This window comes from Pleurodeles waltl, chromosome 12, assembly GCF_031143425.1.
Source record: "Pleurodeles waltl isolate 20211129_DDA chromosome 12, aPleWal1.hap1.20221129, whole genome shotgun sequence".
Classification (NCBI taxonomy): domain Eukaryota; kingdom Metazoa; phylum Chordata; class Amphibia; order Caudata; family Salamandridae; genus Pleurodeles; species Pleurodeles waltl.
The window spans coordinates 626,072,841-626,094,835 of NC_090451.1; the positions used below are offsets into that span (position 1 = coordinate 626,072,841).

Consider the following 21,995-nt stretch of genomic DNA (forward strand, 5'->3'; position numbering starts at 1 on the left):
GTGAGTAGTCCACGCCCCAGGCAATGTGGGTATTGCGGGGGAGTGCCACACCGAGCCTCCGAGTGTCCGGCTAGGGGTAAAATATGTGCGAGCTGCGGAAAGATGAATCATTTCGCAAAGGTCTGCAGGTCCAAAGACACCCGAGGGGCAACCGTCAACATCGCGCTTGAAGAGGCCCCTCCTGAAAAATCAGAGCGAGGGAGCGACATGGATGATGATGAAACGGTTATTCATGTCGTCCACTCCTTATTTGCGGCCACACCTACCAGCCATCGCCAAGCGCAACTTCCAAAGTGCCAGATACTGATGGGTCATCATGAGGTGGTTGCTGTAGTGGACACGGGAGCATCCATAAATCTACTGGCGGCAGAAGAACATAGCCAAAATGTCCCCGACCCCAACATTGACCAAGACCAATGTCAAGGTGTATGCATATGGACAAAACACTCCTCTCCCTGAGGGGTATGTTTCACACCACTATCACCCATGGACAACATTTGATATCAGCGAAGGTCTACGTGACCGAGGGAGGAACTGGCATGCTTTTAGGCTGTCAGGCGGCGGAGGAATTACAAATAGTGATGTTCGCGCTCAGCATTCACCAAGAATCAGTGACGGAGTTGGTAGCCAGGTACGATGGAGTCTTTAATGGCATTGGGTGTCTACGAGGCGGGAAGATCAAGCTCCACATTGATCACACCATTCAACCGATAGCTCTCCGCCATCGGCGAGTAGCATTCCATCTCAGACCCCAGGTGGAGAAAGAGTTAGACAATCTGGAAAAAGCTGGGATTATTGAGAAGGTTTCTGGGCCCACCCCCTGGGTGTCGCCCATTGTGGTAGCTCGGAAGCCTAAACAACCAGGCGAGGTGAGAATCTGTGTGGACATGTGTCTCCCAAATGCAGCCATCAAAAGAGAAAGACACTTGACCCCTACGTTTGATGACATTCTGGGAGAGCTCAGTGAGTCGAGATGGTTCTCGAAGCTTGATCTCCGGTCGGGGTACCACCATCTGGTGTTGGCCCCGGAATCTCGCTACATAACGACCTTCTCTATTCATGTGGGGCTCCGGAGGTACAAGCGTCTACGTTTTTGAGTATCCAGTGCGGCGGAAGTATTCCAAAATGTTATCCAGGAGCTGTTGGTGGGTTTGCCGGGAACCATAAATGTCAGTGACGATATCCTGGTACATGCTCCCACCGTTGCCGAGCACAACGCCAGATTACAAAAGGTCCTACAACGCATCCAGGACTCAGGACTAACTTTGCATCGGCAAAAGTGTGAATTTCTAAAAGACCGAATACAATTTTTTGGTTACACGTTCTCGGAGAAGGGGGTTGCCCCTGATCCTGCGAAGGTAAACGACATCAAGGAGGCACCACCGCCCACCACAGTCACGGAAGTCAGAAGTTTTTTTTAGGGATGGTAAATTACTGTGGCCGATTTATAAAAGATTTGTCTAATCTGACCCAGCCCCTGAGGAATCTTCTTGAAGCGTCTGAGTCGTGGCAATGGGGGTCTGCTGAACAAACAGCGTTTGACAAAATCAAAGAGGCTTTGTCCAGCGATACTGTGCTGAAATATTTTGATCCGAGAAGAAATACCAAGGTCGCTGTTGATGCGGGACCCAAGGGTCTAGGAGCTGTATTGTTGCAGGAACAAGGAGAAGGAATGTGGGCTCCTGTCGCCTATGCCAGCCGGTCGCTCACTGACCCTGAACAGCGTTATTCGCAAATTGAAAAGGAAGCTATTGCGGTCCACTGGGGTTGCAAGCATTTCCATATTTACGTGTATGGCTGCCCATTTGTGGTTACCACTGACCTTAAGCCACTGCTTCCGCTGTTCAATGGAACTGCTTCCAAACCTCCGCCAAGAATTGAGAAATGGATGCTACAATTGCAAGATTATCGGTGTCAATTGGAATATCGCCCTGAGAATCCGGCTGACTAACTATCGAGACATCCCAGAAGTGCCTCGGAGGTGGAGGTTGAAGAGGCCAAAGAAACTGAAGAATATGTTAGATATGTGACTGATCGATCCCGGCCTTTGCCAATGACTATGGGGGAAATTATACAAGCAACTAAGTCGGATGAGTGCCTGCAGAAAATCATGGCAGCTGTCCAGAGTGGTCAGTGGCACCGAATCAAAGGTCAGTTGCCTTTGTTGAACACTGAAGCTCAACGTATCATTGGAAGCCTCTATGGCGTGAAGGGTGAGCTCACCATTGACTCTCAAGGGTGTCTGTTAAGGGGAAGTCGTCTGGTTATCCCTTCCTCTCTCACCACCAAGGCTGTTGAATTGGCACACAATGGCCACCAAGGAATGGTCAAGACAAAGAGCTGACTCCGATCCAAGGTGTGGTTTCCTCTCATGGACGAAAAGGTTGAGCGTTTGGTTAGGTCATGTCGTTGGTGTCAGGCTACTGGTGAATCGACTAGGCCTGTTCCTATTGAAACTGAGCCGACCCCAACAGGTCCATGGGTCTCTGCGAGTCTGGATTTTGGTAGTCTACCTGATGGCCGCCACACCATGGTCATCATTGATGATTTCTCGAAGTATCCTAGGTTGAAATTATCCCTGCCCTCATGGCAGATGTGGTGATTGCTGGATTAGAAAAGATGATGGCTACTCATGGTCTTATTGCCGAGATTAAGACCGACAATGGGCCGCCTTTTCAGAGCAATGAACTGGCTGAGTATCTGAAGATTACTGGCACCCGTCATCGCCGGGTCACCCCGCGTTGGCCTCAAGAGGTGGAGCGATTCATGCGGACTTTGAATAATGTAATCAGAATTGCGGTGGCCGGTGGTCAGTCTGTTGAGTACACCATTTTCTCGTTTCTTCGGAACTATCGACAAACGCCTCATTCTACCACCAGTTTGGCTCCGAGTCATGTTGTATTTGGGAGGGTGTCTGTTGATGCGATTCCTCATCATTCGTCTTGGTTTCCTCCTGAGATGGCCCGGGATTTGGTCCAAGAGAAGCGGCGGATGTCGAATCTAAGGGTCAGCAGTGCTCGGAAAGCCACTGAGTCTGACCTGAGGGTTGGTGATCAGGTATTACTCAAGCAGACTCTGCCTGGTAGTAAGTTTCGTACGCCGTTTTCTATGGTCCCGTGGAGAATTGTTCAACGACATGGAACTGCTGTGGTTGCCCAGCGTGGCAATGATACCGTGACCCGCAATGTGTCGTCGTTTCAGAGGTTTCATGAGGCAAGTGAGCTTCAGGAAGAAAGTATGGGAGAGGCCGAGGAGAGTGCTCCTGTGTGTGACGGGCCTGAGGATGAGGTCTCACTGAGCAGGTCGATGAGTCGCACTGTAGGTGATCCTGTGTCTGTCCCGATTGGACCAGAGACTGGTAGTCCCGCCACTGAGGTAGCGTCTCAGCGATCCGGATCTGCCAGATATGGTTTGCGGGGCAATCCTTGTCCTTCCACCCGCCTACGGGATCATTTGTGTGATTATTGACTAATGTTTCAGGGTGGTGTTTTTTGTGTGTTTTTGCATTTTGTGGAGGAATGTAATGTCGCTGGCCAGTGATGTAACTGGCCAGCCGACGTGCAGCGTACTGAAGGGGTGTTGTGTGTTATACAACACCCCGGGGTGAAATCCCTGGATGTTCACGAGGGATTTCACCCCGAGGTTTATGCTTTTTGGTTTGCTCCGTGGCCGCCGGCCCAGAGCTTTAAAATAAAGAAGGGCGTGGCTGGGTGCAGCCAGAGCAGAGCAGCGCAGCAAGATAGAGACCTGTGCGGACGGGCTCATCTGGAATTGACGCCGCACGCAGCCGCGCCGACCGAAATAAAATACATGGAGTCGCGTGTATTTCTTCAGTGGCAGCGCGCTATACTCGCCTCGTGTCTAAGCCCTTTTAAGGGCTTTGGACACAACAAAGTTCATGAATGTTCTAAAATTAGCTGTGTAACAGGCTTCGCAGCTTTGCACACCCCTACTAATTATTTTACCTTTGTATTCCATGTATTCACGCAGTGAAGAGAACCACAAACTGTAATGCATATAAGGCATGACAACAGACAGCTAGTTCAAGCTCACACCTTCAACTGTTATTTAGGATCAACTCACAAGACTTGGCTGCTATAACAGAATTGACCAGTAGGTGTCAGAGCTGCTGCACGCCGAATCCTTTGCCTCCCTCTTTAGGGAAGTCCATGTTACTATGGCCCAGCATTTTGGGGGGGGGCTGAAGCTTGGGGGGGGGGGGGGAGAGGCGGTGTGTGTGAGTGCGTGTGTGCACCCAGCGACGGATGGGGGGATGGTGTAAACCTATATTCCAAACATGAAAGCAGGCAGCACCTAGCAGAAAAGGCCAATAATTTGTCGCCGTCCAGGACCTTAACTATTAACAGTTTGTTTTGGGGGACCCGAAGCTGCACGTTTATTAATTACATCCAGGGCCGACTTTAGCGCTGGAGGCGCCCTGTGACAGTCTTTTTTGGTGACCCCACCCCATGACCACCTCTTCAGATTCACTCACTACGACCCACCCGCAAATTTGTCCTTCATCTCTCCATAGCCCCCTTTCACATACATTTGTTTTAAAGCACTTGTAAATGCTGGCTTTACTAATCCACTCAGTCATCCACATAAAATATAGTTCTGCTCTTTGTAGTAGGCATATTAACACTCTACGCTACTTTATGGCGAGTCAAAGCTGCCCCTAGACAAAACTTCCATTTCTCTCTCTGGCTGGAACATTAATCACAAGACATATTTTGACATTTTAATTGTTTCCTGCACGCTGGATGCACAAGGAACTTTTCTGCAGGTGATTTTAAATCACAAGTTTCAGTAAGGTTTGATAAACACATTGCCCTGCTAAGGTCAGAGCCCCCAATCCAGGTCAGCACCCGGTGCAGCCGCCCCCCCCCCCCCCAAAGTCGTCCACACAAGGACGTACTCATGGATGCATAAATGTAGAGACCGTCAACAAACTAAAGTTTTAACCATGGCTTTTGGGACATCTATCTACACTTCGCGGAAAGGTTTCACAGTTACTTACGACCGTTCACAACTGGAAAAACTCCCTGCGCTTGTATCTGGATAAGGATTCAAATTCAACATAATAACTTCCAGGATATAACCTTAACTTCTGGGGAAACCATAACACATTACTGGATGATCATTCACTTTTGGGAAATATTTAACAAGCTCTGAGGCGGACCTGTGGAAGATGACTCCATCAAACTGTATCCCACCTTCGAGGCCACCTCCTATCAGTGTGTGTGTCGCAGAAGCCTCTTTCATGGGCGCCATTAGCCCAACAGAGAAGCATTGCACTGGTGCATACAAACTGCAACTTTATTTGCATCACGTTGCTGAGCAAAACAGATTATGCTCCAGTCTCTATGGACAAAATATGTTTTGCACCGTTCCAAAAGTAAAGGACACATGATGAAACCAATGGACACACTTTTCTCTATAAATTATGCAAAATAAGTAATCGATGCATTAAAAACCAATCCCTTTGATTAAAAACTGAATAATGCAATTTTCTCTGAAACACAACACTTTGTTTTTAATATTAATAGTATAGAAATTGCATTTTCTCCACTTCTTATTAAGTAGTCACTACAAAAATACTGGTCACTGCTATCATGCAGCAGTGGAGAAACAAGGGTTTCCTAAATTATGTGAGAAGAAAATGGCAAATATGCAACATTTTACGGAACATATGGTTCAAGACCTGAAAAGCGCAGTGAATCCATAATTATTCAGAAACCACTGTGGTCGCATAATTACTGTGGCCTGTCAATTACATAGGCAGCAAAAAAAGGTGCAAATGGAACTGTTCTGCTTTTTGGAGCTGTGCCAAATTTTAGATACTATGTTTCCCACATGTTTAAATTTGGTGCCCCCAAATGTTTGAGAGTACTCCCAAAAACCCTCTCTTGAGATCAGAGCATGGATCTGTAGAGTTAGTTGGATGAGTGAGGTTAAAAAACACAACAGGCGATGGATTTGCGCTCGACTCAGTGTGAAAAGGAAAAACTAAATGCAAGGGCTACTACACCTGCTCACACACCAGCACCATCTGTGTTCAGCAGGGACCGTGGCTGGGCATCCTCGGCATGGCTTTGTGAGAATATGTCTGATAGGAGTATTGTGCCCTATATATTGTCCACCAGAATGTCTCCTCACTGGAGTGATCAATAGAAAATCTGCACCCAGCGGGCCTAGTTTATGCTAACAATATCTAGGATACTATATTTATGTCACATAATATTTGTGTATATGATATTTTGATATACAATCCTGCCGGAACTAAATTTGAAGTTGTTTGAGGCTAAGTGGAGATCTTCGGCCAAATGGAAATCCTGCTTCTGTTACATAAGAAGAGCTTCTCATAATTGATGGTCTCCTGTTCAGATTAGAGACAATCTTACAGTCAAAACTCCACATTTCGACAGGAAACTTTTCATCCTTTTTGCCCACATTGATACTCCTAGTTCTCTTCCGTGTTAAATTTCCTTCATTCAGTGCAAGGTAATGGGGGCAATAAAATCCTCGAGATGCCAATCTCTAACTCTTCGAGGAAGGTGTTCCAAACGTTCACAGACACCTACAGTTTCTACAGCCTGCACACATACAGGCACCAGCGTAAACATGCAAGCAACCTCCATCTATCCATATGCTTGAGGCAGTGCTTTAAATGGAAAAATAGAAGTGCAGGTACTCTGTGATAGAGTACCTGCTTGTTACTGAGAAGTGCGGGTACTCTCCAATTAAAAGTATTACGTTTTTCTTGAGATATGCCGGTACTCTCCCTCTCAAAATAAAAAAGTGCCGGTACTCAGTACCGGAGAGTACCGGCCCATTTAAAGCACTGGCTTGAGGGACAGAAGAATGGGAGTGTAGGATCCATGCCGCATTTTGGGATAAGAACTCTCTTGTTATTTAAACTTCACTTACATTTATAGTCGTATCAATGTATTTTTTGTGGATATCCTTAAACTCACATGGATCCGGCTATCCTGGACCTGTGTTGGACACCTCTAAATGTTCTATTTCACAATGAGAGATGGGTCAAGCTCACATTTACTAAACTGAGCCAACTTAGTGCTAGAAAAAGTGCATTTTTTATTGCACGTACACAAGGGAATGGGAACACTTGTAAGAATACTCACTGTGTTAAGCACTTGATGCAGAGACAAGAGTGCCATTTATTTCTAAAAGGTTTAAATCACAGACATTCATTCTTCCGATGTCAAAAAGATGTCGACTGAGATTAGAAATAGATAACCTTTTTTTCCACATTAGTAGAGTACTGCCTATAAATTCGTTAACACTGGAAAGAAGATCTGCTATAAAAGAAATAGTTTTTGGTGGGTATCATTCCCCTTCAGGACATGGTATGGAATCCGCTGTTCTATGGAACGGTAATAGTGCAATAGGGTAATGCTGTTTGTGTTTACCACTGTATATAAAGGATGTCTGATCAACACCGTGCATAATTTGTGATAACATGGGCACCACTGGTCAGTAATGCATCTCAACTGGTAAGTTTTCTGTGAGCAGACAGCTGCGGGTTCATAGTGCTGATAATAAGGAATAACTACCAGCAAACTGTAAAGTCGTGGAGTGGTACGAATGTAAGTGATTTGAACAATACACATCATTAACAGTCAACTGGGATCCAATTGACTATTTCCTCACGGCTTTAAAAACTATAGGTCGCTATTCATAAATGTTTTTTTTTTAAATCCCAAAAATGTAATATATCACGAGAAAATGAAAACTGCATCTGAACCCACTTTTACGTTTTTTGGAACAAACATTCCCAGAAGTGCGCCTGGAAGAGTCCACCATGCACACTGACCACTGAACAAAGGGAATGGAGCCCTGGGTAAATGCATTTTTTTTTAGCCTCAGCAGTAAAAACATTTGACATTGTGGGGAAAGCTCTTCCTCTGCACCCGTAGCCATCCTGGCCATTTTCAGGGGGAAAAGGGGTCAGATCAAAGTTTGAAATGCCCACAGGTATATGTTTGTGAGTTTTCCCACACTTCCAAGGCAAACCAAGTATTGGATTACCTACTTCGAACCCCTTAAATGTGATTTACTATTTCCCACCCCTTGAGTGGGACTTACTACGCACTCATGGCAGAGAAATCAGCAATTGTAAAATGCATTTACGCTGGCCTGGAATCCTTTTGTGGCAGGCATAACTGAAGAATGATCATAAATAAATGTATGTTTATGGGTGCATATATATTTGTGACTACGCCCCATGTGTATCTGTCAATGGCTGTTGAAGTGTGTGTCATGAAGGCCAGCTATCTCTGCCTTTTTCGTGGTCTTACCAGATTGCTTTTTGCCTTTAAGATGCAGTTTTTAATCTGATTGCTGGGAGAGTTCCACGATATCTGAAAGACAAGAGAATATTTTGCATTAGACGGAGGCATTCGCTGGAGCGGAGGAGGTGTGTAAAGTGAGACAAGTCAGAGGCAGTTGTGCATTGTATTAGCGGAAAGGAAATGGGACACTGTTAAAGTTTCACACAAACACAGTCCTCTGTTGTCCTCTTGCTTTTGTGACACACATTTAGAGTTGTCGTTTAACAAGGAGCTGGCATTCAAATACAACTGCTGCAACTAGCATGTAACCCACCCTACATACTAATAACACAACGCCGTTCAATCAAAAATGTAGTATTTGTGAAAAACATTTCAACTCAACTAAACTAGTCGGTGTTGAACACCTCTCTCTACTAAAAATGGACAGATCTGTATACGTGTGTATCCATTTGATGTTTCCTTTTATGTTGATGTGTGTACCGGGGATCCAGCCAATCACATTTCATGATGCTTTTAATTACTGAGAAAATTCTGTAACACCAGACTACTTTTGGAAAAACATTTGAGAACATCTGTTGGATATACACCTACCTATATTTATATATAAACTTGAACCTGGAATGAAAATCGAACTTTACTAGGGGAAGTGCATTTCCTTAGTTTCGTGTAAATCGCGTGAGCAGTTTTTGAGAAATTAGTGTTAAAACGTATTCTGGCCTTGGGATGAAGAGTTTGCATTGTATGGATATCTGAATCGTTAATGGATGGATGCCCCATGGATTCTTGAATCCACTGTGAATTTCTCGGTCTTGGTGAGACATGGGCCACTGACATAAATGAAGGTTTTGAATGATTCAATATATTGCACTGCACCTCTCACATCCTGCTAGTTGTATAAAATGTTCCCATCAATGTCAAAAGCATATCCTAAAAATTAAATGGAGAAGCTGACTTGTTCATTCATTGAACTCACCCTAGTAGTCGCTCCAAGGCAAACAGCAATGTTGCGGAAATCTAACTAGGCACTACAAACGTTGAAGGGGAAGCTTTTCAAACCTGTGGCTGTGGAGGAGACGGCTGTGAGCAGCCAATGAAGCGCTTAGGGAGCGCACCCAGAGACAAATCACTGCCACATGATGCTCCCTAGGCCAGTCCATAAAGACAATGCAATGGCCCCTTGGATAGGACCAGTGCAGCACATAATGCAAGAGGACGAATGTTGGGATTATTTATAAGGCTTCCTTGGGGCTTGTCTAGATGGAATCAAAGGTTTGGGGCTGGGCATCGGGTGAAAGGGCGATAGTTCTTCCGGGTGACAGTATGCAAACCCATCATGCTGCAGAGACAACCACTGTTGTGGAATAAACTAGCGCCCACTGCCCTAGAATGCATAGATGCGATTCAGTACTCCTTGCGGTATGTAATGGACCTCATGCCTGACGCCGGCATTGCCTGCTTGTCAGGAGGTACTCAGTGTCGACAAGGCACCGGAACAGGTGCATGCAGGATGTTTTTGGGACTTTAATTTGAGTTGTGCTCGGCATGCTGTTGCCTTTGCTCTGAATGCTTTACCAGGAAAACAACCTGGAAAAAAACGAACAAAAGGTTATTAAAATAATTTAAAAAATCAAGTCATGCAAGGACAGGGATAATAGGAAGCTCCATGTAACTCTCACATTTATAGAAGTTTTATATGCATAGAAGTGAAAGAGGTCCCCTGCAGAACCTATTCTAACAGGTCTTACGGGCACAGTGATGGGAGAGGGCTCCCCCTACAGACCATAACCAGCACTACACAGGTTGAATTCAGTTCACAACTAAGCAACTTGGACCGCCACATGATGTCACTCTGGTGTCCAGACGAGGATTGGTGTGCAATCGAAACAATAATGGCCCTAAAAGGACATTAGTGAAGAGAAGTACGTTACACTAAATATAGTACAGGAAAGCCACTGCATCTGTCACCGGTGGGGGAGGTGCAGAGGGGAAGGTGTTATTGGTCACGGTGCTCAAGTAGGACTCTGAACATTTGAAACCTCTAGCCACATCCTGGACTGTGGTTTCTTACCAGTTTCTGCAGCCTCGCTTCGGCAGGGTCCCTTATGTTGAGGGACAGGAGAGCGTCTCGAGCACCCACGTACAAGGTGTCTTCGTCAGGGCTCAAGAGGAAGGTGTCAAAGTGAGAAACGCCGCTCTGCCCAAAGCTGCTCACATTCCGCCTGGAGTCACCTGCATGGTTAGGGAAAAGAGACGTTTAACACATGGACTAGAAACCACCTAAAAGGGTTCAACATTCATCCATCCATTCCTCGGTCCATCCTTCTCCATTTCTACCCATCTGTCTGTCTATTCATCTGCCTCTCTATCCGGCCAGCCACAAAGACAAAATGCCAATTCATCCATCCATCTATCCACGCAACCCACAAAAATCCAATCACTAACCTACCCAGCATGCAGTATTAAATTATTGTAGATTATTTAAAAAAAATGGCAATATCAATACAAACGTTAAAACATAGATAAAAGAGAATGACAATAAAAGCAATAAGTGAAAAAGGTGTTTTGCCCTTACACAACATAGCAACATGAAGGTTAACGAATAGACAGATAGAGGCATTCTCCAACTGCGGCTAGATCTTATCAATTAATTTTATTAAAAAGCTGATCAGGTGCCCATCTTCTCCTTTTACACAATGATCAATAGACAGGTTTATTACAAGAACCTTCAGTCTCCGAACTAGTGGTTACTCCAGTGCTTAATTTGAGCCGGTGGTTACCAGTGAGGGACAGCAGCACTTATTTTTGAGAGTCAACACTTAGCTTTCTGCATTAGGCATTCACTGCGAGCAAAACACACATATGGGAAAGGTGGCGGAAGAGAAAAACGAAAAAGCGTCACAAAGGGAGAAAGCAGAAAGCTGCAAGTATGACCTGAAGGGGCAGGGAGTGGCTGTAAATAGATTAAGGAGGCCCAGGACGGCTCACACATTTAAATGCCTCAGCTACTTGTTTCAAAAGTGAGCTTTAGGCAGCGGCATGCTTTTATTTACAAATTAAGGACTGGGTTACTCACTGACTCAATCTCTAATTTTAGCTGTACTAGAAAGGTTTTGCGCCATGGGTTGCACACCTGTCGCTCATCCTGAATGTTGAACCCATCTGTGCTTCAGTTAGTTGCACCCATTGCTCCTCCTGTGTGTTGCACTCGTCACTCTTCTGAGTACTCCAAAGGCTCACATATGATGGATTATATCTCAATTTATTTCTGGGTGAACGCCACAGACATTTACTTGGGGAGGCTGGAAGATGTTCCTTCCTGTAGGCAGGACCTATGGCATTCATCAACCCACCCTCCCCTACACTTTATGCCACTAATCATATAGCTTCATCACTTCTATCTGTGCATCCCTCTTCTCCTTCTAGTATCATTTCCTTACACATTTTTTCCAGTCACTCTACACTAACATTCCCTCTTCTCTTTGCCCACTTCACTTCTCCTTCCCAAAGTTTCCCTCAACCCACCCTCCATCGGCTTCGGCCACATCTACTGCTAGAGCCCAATTGCTTATTTCCCCAGCTTTCAACCTCACTCTCTTATAATGCCTTACCTGCTATTCACCCTTCTCCTGCCCATCTACCCTTACCTTCTGTGCCATCAAGGATGTCCTACCCCCATCATTGGCTCTGCCCCTGCCTCCCACCCCAACCTTCCTTTTCCTCTTGTCCAATGACAGATGACAATGCTCTACATTTCGATTCCTGCACGAATATGGATTATCAACATCTCCCTTTTGGAGAGTATTAAAATCGTGCTATTTACAGCGAGGTGATTGACGCGACCACACCTGTTCTCCCACCGTTCCACGCCTCCTCGTGCTTATACACAGCTACAACATTGCAGTGGTATGACGGGATGCGATTTCCCTGCACTACACCTAATCTGTCCTACAAATGCCGCACTACAAACCCACGCCCCTCAAAACATGGCCCTCGAAAGGGCTTCCCAGGCACCCCAATGTCCAGCAAAGCTCTAGAAAGCCTTCAAAGAGGTATAGAGCGCTCTTTACATGCTGCAATACAACACAGCTTGAATTTTTCCACGGGTGTTGAACGTATTGAGATTAACAGGCTATTACAGAGCAAGGCCTGCAAAACAGCCTTCGTTAGCACCACAGCTTTAAATTATTTTGACATTTTACGTGGCTTGTACTTCTTAGTTTCAATGCATGGCGATGATTTCAGGTCATTTTATGCCTTGCACTGCAGTAGTTCTGATTTTAATAAATAGTGCTTCTCTATCCCTTGCCCATCCTTATGTGTAGAAGAGGGTGAATGAGTTCACCCTCACGGCACCACTACATAGAGTTTCCAAAACAAGTACCAAATATGAATTCATTGCAATGCTCTTAATGTTCCTTTAATCCATATTGGCACACTGGACTACGTTAGGACAATCTGATTGGACAAGTTGTCAAAACGTGTGTGCAATTAGCCATTAATGAATTGTGCACCGTGTTTCTAGTGTGGAAAATTCCACTGTACTACCAAGATGAACAAATTTTTTTTTGTTTTTATATAGACCATCATACTGCATGTCTGCTGGATCTCAGCATCGCAAATAACCCAATGTATGATACTCAATTTACCAAGTTTTGGGGGGTCAAGGCTGAGTCGACCTTGCAGGTTTGAAACACGTGACCTACTGATCACAGCTTTGCTCAAGCCCTGAACATTAAATTCCATCAGAAATCAGGCTGAGGCAAAACACCCTCACATTCTGCTGTGTCAGCCCCCCAACTGGTTGTCTCGAAATAAGCCAAGAGACGCGTCCCTATTGGCGATAAGAAATAAAGCACTTAATAAGCCAGTATGTCTGGTGTTTTTTTAAGCTAATTCACTGGTTCCCAACCTTTTGACTTCTGTGGACCCCAGCTTTATCATTACTGGATCCCAGGGATGCTAAAAACGATTGGGTCCAAATGTGTTAAATGTTGCTAAATGCCAGCCGTTGACTGTGGAACATTGCTGAGCCTGGAAGTTGCAAGTTGGTTCCCTGATCATTTCAGACTCACCTTAATAAAACTTCGAAAATCATTGGAGCAAAATCAGAAGGATCTGCCATTGTATCCACTGCTGGTCACGCACCCCTTCAACACTTTGTACCCGTTACTCCCAAACAATGTGACCACATCATGCCAATTAATTACAAGCAGTGCCTCTAGCCCTGAAATTTTCACACAAAAGTCACTAATTTCAGGTGTGTTAGTGTAATTAGTTCAGTGGAAGCAAAACAATACTACAACACCCAGAATACATTTGGCTATCACACAAAAACCCAGGATTGGAAGCCATGTCCATAATTATCTGGAGGAAGGTGGTTACCCTACCCCCAAAACAAAGCGGAATGGGCAGAACGGGGACAGATTGAATAACTCTCACGTTTGTGTTAAATTATGTCACTAAACAATGTGTTTCTGGAAGACCAAGTTCAAGGTGCATTTTCCTCTTTTCAAGAAGGTGTTAAAACCAGAATGACTTCCGTTCTTAATATTTTCATCTTTTTTAGGGCCTTCTAGGAGACATTGACGCGGAGATAATCATTTTGTGCCTACATTTTGTGTAGTGCGTGACTTGAATAACAAAAAGATGTAAGCCGGGCTCTAGGCAGAATACTCATGACTATTTCCAAGTCTGTTAAGCAAAACTCAGTGATTAGGGAAAAGGCCAGAATTCCATTACCTAGCATGATACATTTGAAATGATCTCAGTGGAGACTCGATGTTTCTATGGTTACAGCATTTACATTTCAGTTATTCAACTATCCGAGTACATGCATCAATGGAGCGTGCAGACTGCAGTCACTAGAGGCTGTCTTCTGAGAGGTGTCCTTAGTCGGTGGGGCAGTGGCAGAAATTGACAGCCAGAACGGTTTTAAGATCCCTCCTGAGCTGGAGGAGGGAAGGAAACACCTGAGGTGAAGGGACAAGCTATGAATTGTCTAGAGCAGTGGTTCCCAACCTTTTGAATTCTGTGGATCCCCCTTTATCATTACTGGAACATGAGGACCCCAACTGAATCATTATTGGAATCTGGGGGCCCCCCTCCACTAAGTAATTACTGAAAGCTGGGGACCTAATCTGTTAATATTATTTAATTTTCTAGGCAGTCGCGGACCCCCTGAGGAGGCTTTGCGGACCCCCAGGTTTCCCCGGACCACAGGTTGGGAACCACTGGTCTAGAGGTGCAGATGGGTGTGTCAGGCCATCTGGTGCACAGCATGTCCTTTATTACCCAATCAGGAGGTCCTGCTCATATTCAGCAAAACAGGCAGCCCTGCGACTTGTTGCAGAAGGGAGCCGGGCAAGACATGGTTTGTGGACACAGTACTGGGAAATCAAGTAGTGCAGGAAGGATGCTATGGGCCCTGGTGTGTTCAAGGAAAATGGCCCCTTTAACTGCTTAGTGCATAATAAAATAGAACAATTATGAGGGTTCAATGGGCCTTCCAGGGCTCTGGGCCCCGGTGCCACTGCACCTGCTGCACCAAAGGTAAGCATGCCCCTGGAGTATTGAGGAGAACTTGGAGAGATGATGCAGAAAGAAAGCGGTAGAAAAGGAGGAAGGAAAAATAGAAGAAACTATAAGAGTAGGATAAAAAGGGTGAAGTAAAACTGATGAGGTGGAGTGGATGAAGCTCATCTCCGACAAGACGGAAGTACTGGTCTTTGACAACAAAACCTCTCCACGGGATTCCACTTGATAGCTGTTGGCGCTAGGACCAACACCCACACCCAGAGGCTACACAGGAAATCTAGGGATCGCACTAGATGACAAGCTCAACATGATGGATCAAGTAAGTGCAGTGTGCACTTCTTGATTCCACATCCTATGCATGCTGCAAAGGATCTTCAAATGGTTGCCTCAAAGCACTAGATGAGCCATCACGCAAGGACTCATCTCCAGCAAATTGGACTACGGCAACACTCTCTGCACCAGAATCTCCAAACAATTCCTACACAGACTCCAGACTACCAGGAAGTAGCTGCAAAACTCGTACTTAACCTCTCATGCTGCACCCACATAACACAGCACCTTAGGAAGCTTCACTGGCTCGCCATTCACAAAAGCAGCCAATTCAAACTGGATCAGAATACCTGAACAGTCACTTGCCAGTGGTGTAACAATAGCCCCTGTAGATCCTCCGGAGCAAGGGGCCCCAAGCTCCAGGGGCCAACTCAGCACAGTACGCTGTGCACAAGCAGCAGGCCCCTGAGCTGAGAGATCCTGACTGCGTCGGGGGCCTCCATGTACTCTTCAGGGGGGGCCTCATGTTTTGTTGCGCCAACGCTGCATCCACTTTCACCAATCCACCAGACACCTAAGCACTGCTTCACTTTCACTTGCACACACTCCCTGCATCCACAAAAGCAAAGCAGGAGGTTGCTCATTCTCCTGCATCACACCCAAAACATGGAAAGACCTCCCTCAAAACATCAGAGCCCCCTCTTCACTTCTGGAGTTCAGCAAGAAGCTGAAGATCTGGCTCTTCATATGAGCACCTTGGGACCAAACACCTACACCTCACGCAAATGCCTGGACACCCTTTCAGGTGATTAGTGTGCTATACAAATTAACATATTATAACATGAAGAAATTGAGAGAAATTAATTGGCAGTGTAAAAGGGTGAGCAGGAGTGGGCAGTGAGGGTAATGTTATTAGGAAGAGATGCAGAGGAGAAGAAAGAGAGTACGAAATGTTGCAGTATGTAAAGGGGAGTAAAGGAAAATCCAGGGAGGGAATAATAATCTGCATACCGCCCGTTAGTAGACAGGCCACAGATTGAATTCTCTTCTGGTGTAAAATCCCCTGTCAGGCCCCAGAGCAAGGTGCAGGTTTTAGCGCAAAAGTACACAATTCTTAATCACCTTAGGGGATTCAACAGAGTTTGTTACATTTCCCTTTAACAGAATCATGTTTACTTTTTTTTCCTTTGTGGGTTTACTGTACATCGTGTTGATCTATAGGTGCCTTTGTTCCCTTGTATGTTGGGTCAATTAGTGATATGTTCTCTTATAGGAATGTAGCCAGAGCTTTAAAGTGAACTAATTCTCTAACTTATTAATAAATATATACATTTTAGGTCTTTTAATCAGATGTTTGCATGCTTGATCAGGCATGTGGGTCAGCTTGCTTCTGTAGTATGTTAGGTGGTTGTCAGTGGAGTAACGAAACTTGAAGGGGCCCCCCTGCACAGTACATGGAGGGACCCACTCTCCGGACTCACTCAGAAAGTGTCAGGCCAGTGTACTGAGCTGAGGGGTGCCCCTGGAGCTCAGGGACCGCCGCACCAGAGGGGCTGCGGGGGGGCATTTGTTACACCTCTGGTTGTGATTGTGTTTTGTGGGTGGAGTATTGTCTTGGAAGGGTTGGAAGTTCTCCAACAAGTGTTCATTCCTGCCACTAGTTTCTAGGGGACACTGCCTCCATCGTCCAGGTAAAAAAGCCCAATCTTGTTTCCACCGGTCTTTACATCTCTTGCCTATTGATTTTGTGGGCTGTAGGGATGCCAACAGTAAATTGTGCTGTTTATATGTTTATTCCTACTAGTCTAGGGCTTCTCATCCATATTGAACCTTTGCAGTGTTGGCTTGCGCTGTCCGGAAATTTGTTTCTGCCTGAAACTGCAATAGGATTTCAACCCTTTCAAACGCTTTATTCGAACTTTCTTCTTATACCATGTCAGGTTTTCTGTAGGCCAGGGCATTTGTGGAATTCCGCTGAGTTGAAAAAAACTCTGTGCAATTCCACGAAGCCGGAGTTCTGTGCCACGCAGAGTCCTCCTGAATGCGCCCATCTCAGAAGCGCTAAGCAGGGTCGGGCCTGGTCAGCCAGGCCCAAACCTGTTAAGTGCTTCCGAGTTTGGGCCAAGGCTGTAGGGAGAGAAAGGTGCCATTTCAGTCCTTGTTTGTGCACCTTTGTGCAAAAACAACGACAACCAACGAGACTAGGACTTACCTGGGTCTACCCAGGGGTCCTCTTTGTCGTCCGATGGTGATGACGAGTCCTCCTCTTCAGTGGCTGCCTCCCTCCTCTGCTCCGGTATGTGCTGCATGACCGTTATGGGCTGCACAGCGTAAGTGCAGACTGTCTGCACTTGCACTGTGCAGCCCATACTGGGCTACAGTGCGCACCAGGTGAGCTCTGCTTCGCTGGCGGAGCTAATGGAGTTTTTGGAATTCCCCACATGCCCCTAGTTCTCAGCTTATGTCCATTTTTGGAGTGAACATCTCCACTGCGTCAGAGGAGGGTCTGGAGAAGACTCCAGGCTGGAGATACTTTGGTCTGTATAGCAGCAGAAACTTGTGTCTGTCTTTCCAGCCTTATGGTGTGTGACAGCCCAATAAACCTGGCCTATGGGCATTCCAAGTTGTGCCTTTTGGTTGGGGCTTCTAATTGTCTGACTCCACCCTCCCAGTCCTCAGGGTCCATTCATGTACCCTGGTTTACACTTTTGTTTCCTTCCCAATAATGATATGAGTTTCCAATGAGACAAAGCTTCCTGCAGCTCGACCTGAAAAGGACCGAAATAAAACAGACGTTATTCCTGATAGTGTGCAAATGTTTCAAATGTTTGGAGACACCCAGACTACGAAGTCTTCCAAATCACAGAAAGGTTATAAAAAACAACTACACACAAGGAAAGAATAAACTATTGAGACCTCACACCCTGAAAATAACCATAAATATCTGCTTTGCATCACATGTCCAGGAACTTCATAAAACAACACAAAACGATATTTTAACTGTATGCAACAATGCAGCCCAAGTCAACTTCAGCAGTTATTTTGTGAATGGACCAAAACAAACTGGGTCCAACAACCCACTATGTGCATGCAATATGATAAAAAATTCAGGAGTAGAAACCTCTTCTTTTTTTCCCCAGCAAACGTAGTATGCATTTGCACATTTTTTCCTGAACAGGTTGTGTTTCTGCCAGGAATTCACTCAAGACTCAATTTTTATTAAATAGCATAAACAAGCATTTGCAATGCAATAGGTCTCACATATTTAGAACAAGTTAATTGTCATCTTTTGGTAACAGTGCCCACGAGCAAAAACAAAAGAAAACATGAGTGGCAACTGAGAAAAGTCCACTTGGCGAAATAAAATAAGGTTAGCTTTAAAAAATAAAACTTTGCAATTTTGTTTGTCCTGCGGAGCATGTTTTTGGCAGTAAACAGGCATTCTGTTTGTGGGGCACTAGAAGTTAAAAAGAACAAATAGTATCTTGATCTTGTTGGGAGCAGCGGTCGAGCACTAATTAAGTTTAAATTAATTAGTGCTTGATCCCTGCTCCACACAGAGGAACGGAAATGATGCCAGACATGCCTTGACGAATTACGAGGCTGTAAAGAGTGCCATGCAAACCAATAAATGGTGAGTGACAGGTGAGCTCCAAGCCCTTTACTGAACACAGAGATGCGTAAGTGAGACGCATGCGCTAGCACGTGCACTCTCAGGCTCGACCCAAAAATGTGTGCAGGAAATAAGTATGCAGAAGTGTGTGCACTTTTTGAGAGGGTGGAATTCCTGCAGGGCAAAGGTCTTTCCATGATTATGTTCTTGTGCATGTATTTTTATCACCATAGTCCTTGATTGTAAACATATGTGGGACCTGGGTGGAGAGAGGGGGTTTAGGATATTGGACTCACCAAAATGGAAACTGGGGTTGTCATAAAAGAGAAAGGCCTGTTTTTGTCACATATTACATTCACACAAGGACACACTTGCCTTTATTGTCCACAGGTTGTGCACTAAATATTAAAGCTTAAAAAACTCTTGGCCACATGGGAATGCTGCGGTAGAAAAGGGTGGAAAAGCACGTGAATAACTATGGTTTGCGCATAATATAGACCTTTATTGTCCTCGACCACTACTTTCCGGTTTTAAACGGAAAATATAGGTTGCTGCGACTGTTTGCATGCAATATTATCCCAATTTCCACTAGGTAGGACATGGAGGAAATTGGCCAAGCAAAGATACGTGACGCAAAATTCAAAAGTGAGTGCAAAACAGTCTGTGTCCCAGGAAAGCTGGATCAAAGCCAGCGGCGCAACGCAGGCCCCAGCCGCGCCTGCGATGCAGCGGTGCCTCTCCATCTTCAGGGGCCCTAATTCAGCCTAAGGCTGAACATACAGAAGCCCTTCGCTCCATCCTCCGGGGGTGAGTGGGGCATCATTTTGTATTCAGACACTGATCCAAGCCAATCTTTCAGGATATTCATGCATGTGAAGTTTGTAGTAGATCTAAATGGAACATGTTTACACAGCAAGTGGCTATCATGAAATCTACCGTGGATGGTTTGCACAGACCTGAGTTCCATTCCCGCCTCTTCTACTTGCAGTGGCGCTTGAACAATTGTCAGAGTGGAGCTGCTGCCGCCAATGTTACATCACTGAAGTCTTAGGGATTGTGAAAAACCCAAGCGTGTCACAAAGAAAAAGTGTAACAAATGAACCACACCCACTCAACAGAATGCTAAGGGTGTTTGTTGTATGTAACCGGCGGTGAATTTTGGAACACACAGTCACACAAATATTCCAGTCATGGTGTGGCCGCACTCTCATTTACAACTGGCACCGATTCTGCACAGATATACGATGTTACTGATAAAACTAAATAGAGCAGAAACACTGTGGGGAAATTGTGTTTCTGAGAATAGCTATTAATTATGCGCCACCAAGTAGAGAGTCTTGAGTTGCTTGGGTCCTATTAATATGTTTGTTTCCATCACACTTCAGAATAATAATAAATGTGCTTCATTTGCGTTTTGCTAACTGTCGATATATTCTCATGTGTTAGAAAATGATACCCTGCAGTCTTTAATTTCCCACTAGCTGTGCCCCAGCAAGATTGCCACATAGTGTACTTTACAAAATCCTTCCAACGTGAAGTCAGAGTGAGAGAGTACACGCCAATGTTAATAGAATAAGCTGCAGTTCATCTAACATCGCCTGACATTTAAACTCTATCTTTGAACGCACAGCAAATGAGACATGGTAGAAAAAAATCGAAAAGCATCTTTATTACATATTCGCTGACAACTCTAGCATGGTAATTCCGGGGGTAGAGCAGCACCCTTGCACCCCTTCTTGCAGCGCCTATGTCTACTAGATCAAAACGGTGTGATCCTCGTCAAGTTATCACACCTCATCAGTTCTCTCCTCGTCAGAAAGCACTCAGAAGCAGGCTACAACCAACTACTAAGGCAGAGCAGTAATTCCACTAAGAATGATCCTTTTCACTCACGCCAGAGGAAGGTGATTCGGGGAATGAGGTCGGCGCAGAGGACGGCAGGTAGCACGCACCACAGGAGGCACTTGACAGGCGCAGGCATGGTGTGGCGTCTGCAGGCCTCACCCAGTCACCGGAGCTGCGAAGTGCTGAAAGAGAGGAAGCAAACGCGGTTAGTTAGCCGCCCGAGACCAGACCGCAGGCATGCAGATGGCACCCACAGGCCTCCGACTAGCGCGCGGCCTGCCAATCACACTCCTGGCGGCACTTCCGCTCCATTATTTATATCACACCCTCGAGCGCGTGCTTAGAGGCTGCATCCTGTCTGCAAACTCTTCATTGCCCTGAGTGCAGAGCGCACAAACAGAATTATGTCCCAAATGACCCGCCCAGGGGTGTAACGCGGGGCCCTGCAGCTCCTGCGGCTAGGGGGCCCAAGAGACTCATGGCCCCTACCCAGTGCTTAATTTGTACTTGTTGTTTCCGGTGCTGAGCAGCGGAACTTATTTTTAAGTGCCGGGGCTTATTCTTCTGCCTCGAGCATTTTCTGCGAGCAAAATACACGTTTGGGAAAAACGGAGGTAGAGTAAAACGAAAACGCCTCATAATGAGAGAAAGCAGAAACCTGCAAGAGTGAGCTGAAGGGGCAGGGAGTGGCTTTACATGGATTTACAGAGGCCCGAGATGGCTTCAGGATTACGCTCTCTCAGTATTCAGTGTTCGCACATTTAATTGCAGCATGCACGTGTTTAAGAGGAGAGCTTTAGGCACGGGCACCTTTTTATTTACAAATTAAGCACCGCCCCTACCACATTGTGTGAGCCCCTATTACCTGTTCCTATTAGGTCTTAAAATGTAATAGATATCATGAAACATCATTTCAGCTATAAAAGGGCTAAACCAAATCAGGAAGATGACAAAAAGTAAGATATTTATAGCACGCAATATAAATCAGATTATATTTGGCAACTAATCATTAGTTGTTATTTGAAGCCCAACTGGATAGTTCGCATGTTCTGCATGTCTGGAGGATTAACCAACCTCGTCCAGTTTTCAACCTGTGACCCAAAAGCCGAAAGTAAATTGCTGCAGCAGACACTCAGGGGTTATTCTAACTTTGGAGGAGTGTTAATCCGTCCCAAAAGTGACGGTAAAGTGACGGATATACCACCAGCCGTATTACGAGTTCCATAGGATATAATGGACTCGTAATACGGCTGGTGGTAAATCCGTCACTTTTCCGTCACTTTTGGGACGGATTAACACCTCCTCCAAAGTTAGAATAACCCCCTCAGTCCACTGACTGCTAGCAGCGCACACAAAGGGGCGTCAGGCTCACAGATTTATTCTCTCATCACACCACTGACAGCACAATAAAGGGTCAT

The 21,995-nt window shown here is 45.5% G+C and overlaps 1 protein-coding gene across 4 annotated transcripts in view; it reads right to left on the reverse strand.

The window, feature by feature from the left end:
• Window positions 1–21,995, reverse strand: part of SEMA4A (semaphorin 4A) — a 279,310-nt gene that overhangs the window by 57,243 nt on the left and 200,072 nt on the right. For all 4 annotated transcript variants that reach the window (XM_069218012.1, XM_069218011.1, XM_069218009.1 and 1 more), the window contains exons 2-4: window positions 20,626–20,759; window positions 10,384–10,544; window positions 8,322–8,384 (exon numbers count right to left, since the gene is read on the reverse strand). In XM_069218012.1, coding sequence (XP_069074113.1) covers window positions 8,322–8,384; window positions 10,384–10,544; window positions 20,626–20,713 — 312 coding nt within the window. In that variant the 5' untranslated portion in view covers window positions 20,714–20,759. The remainder of the gene's footprint in view (window positions 1–8,321; window positions 8,385–10,383; window positions 10,545–20,625; window positions 20,760–21,995) is intronic.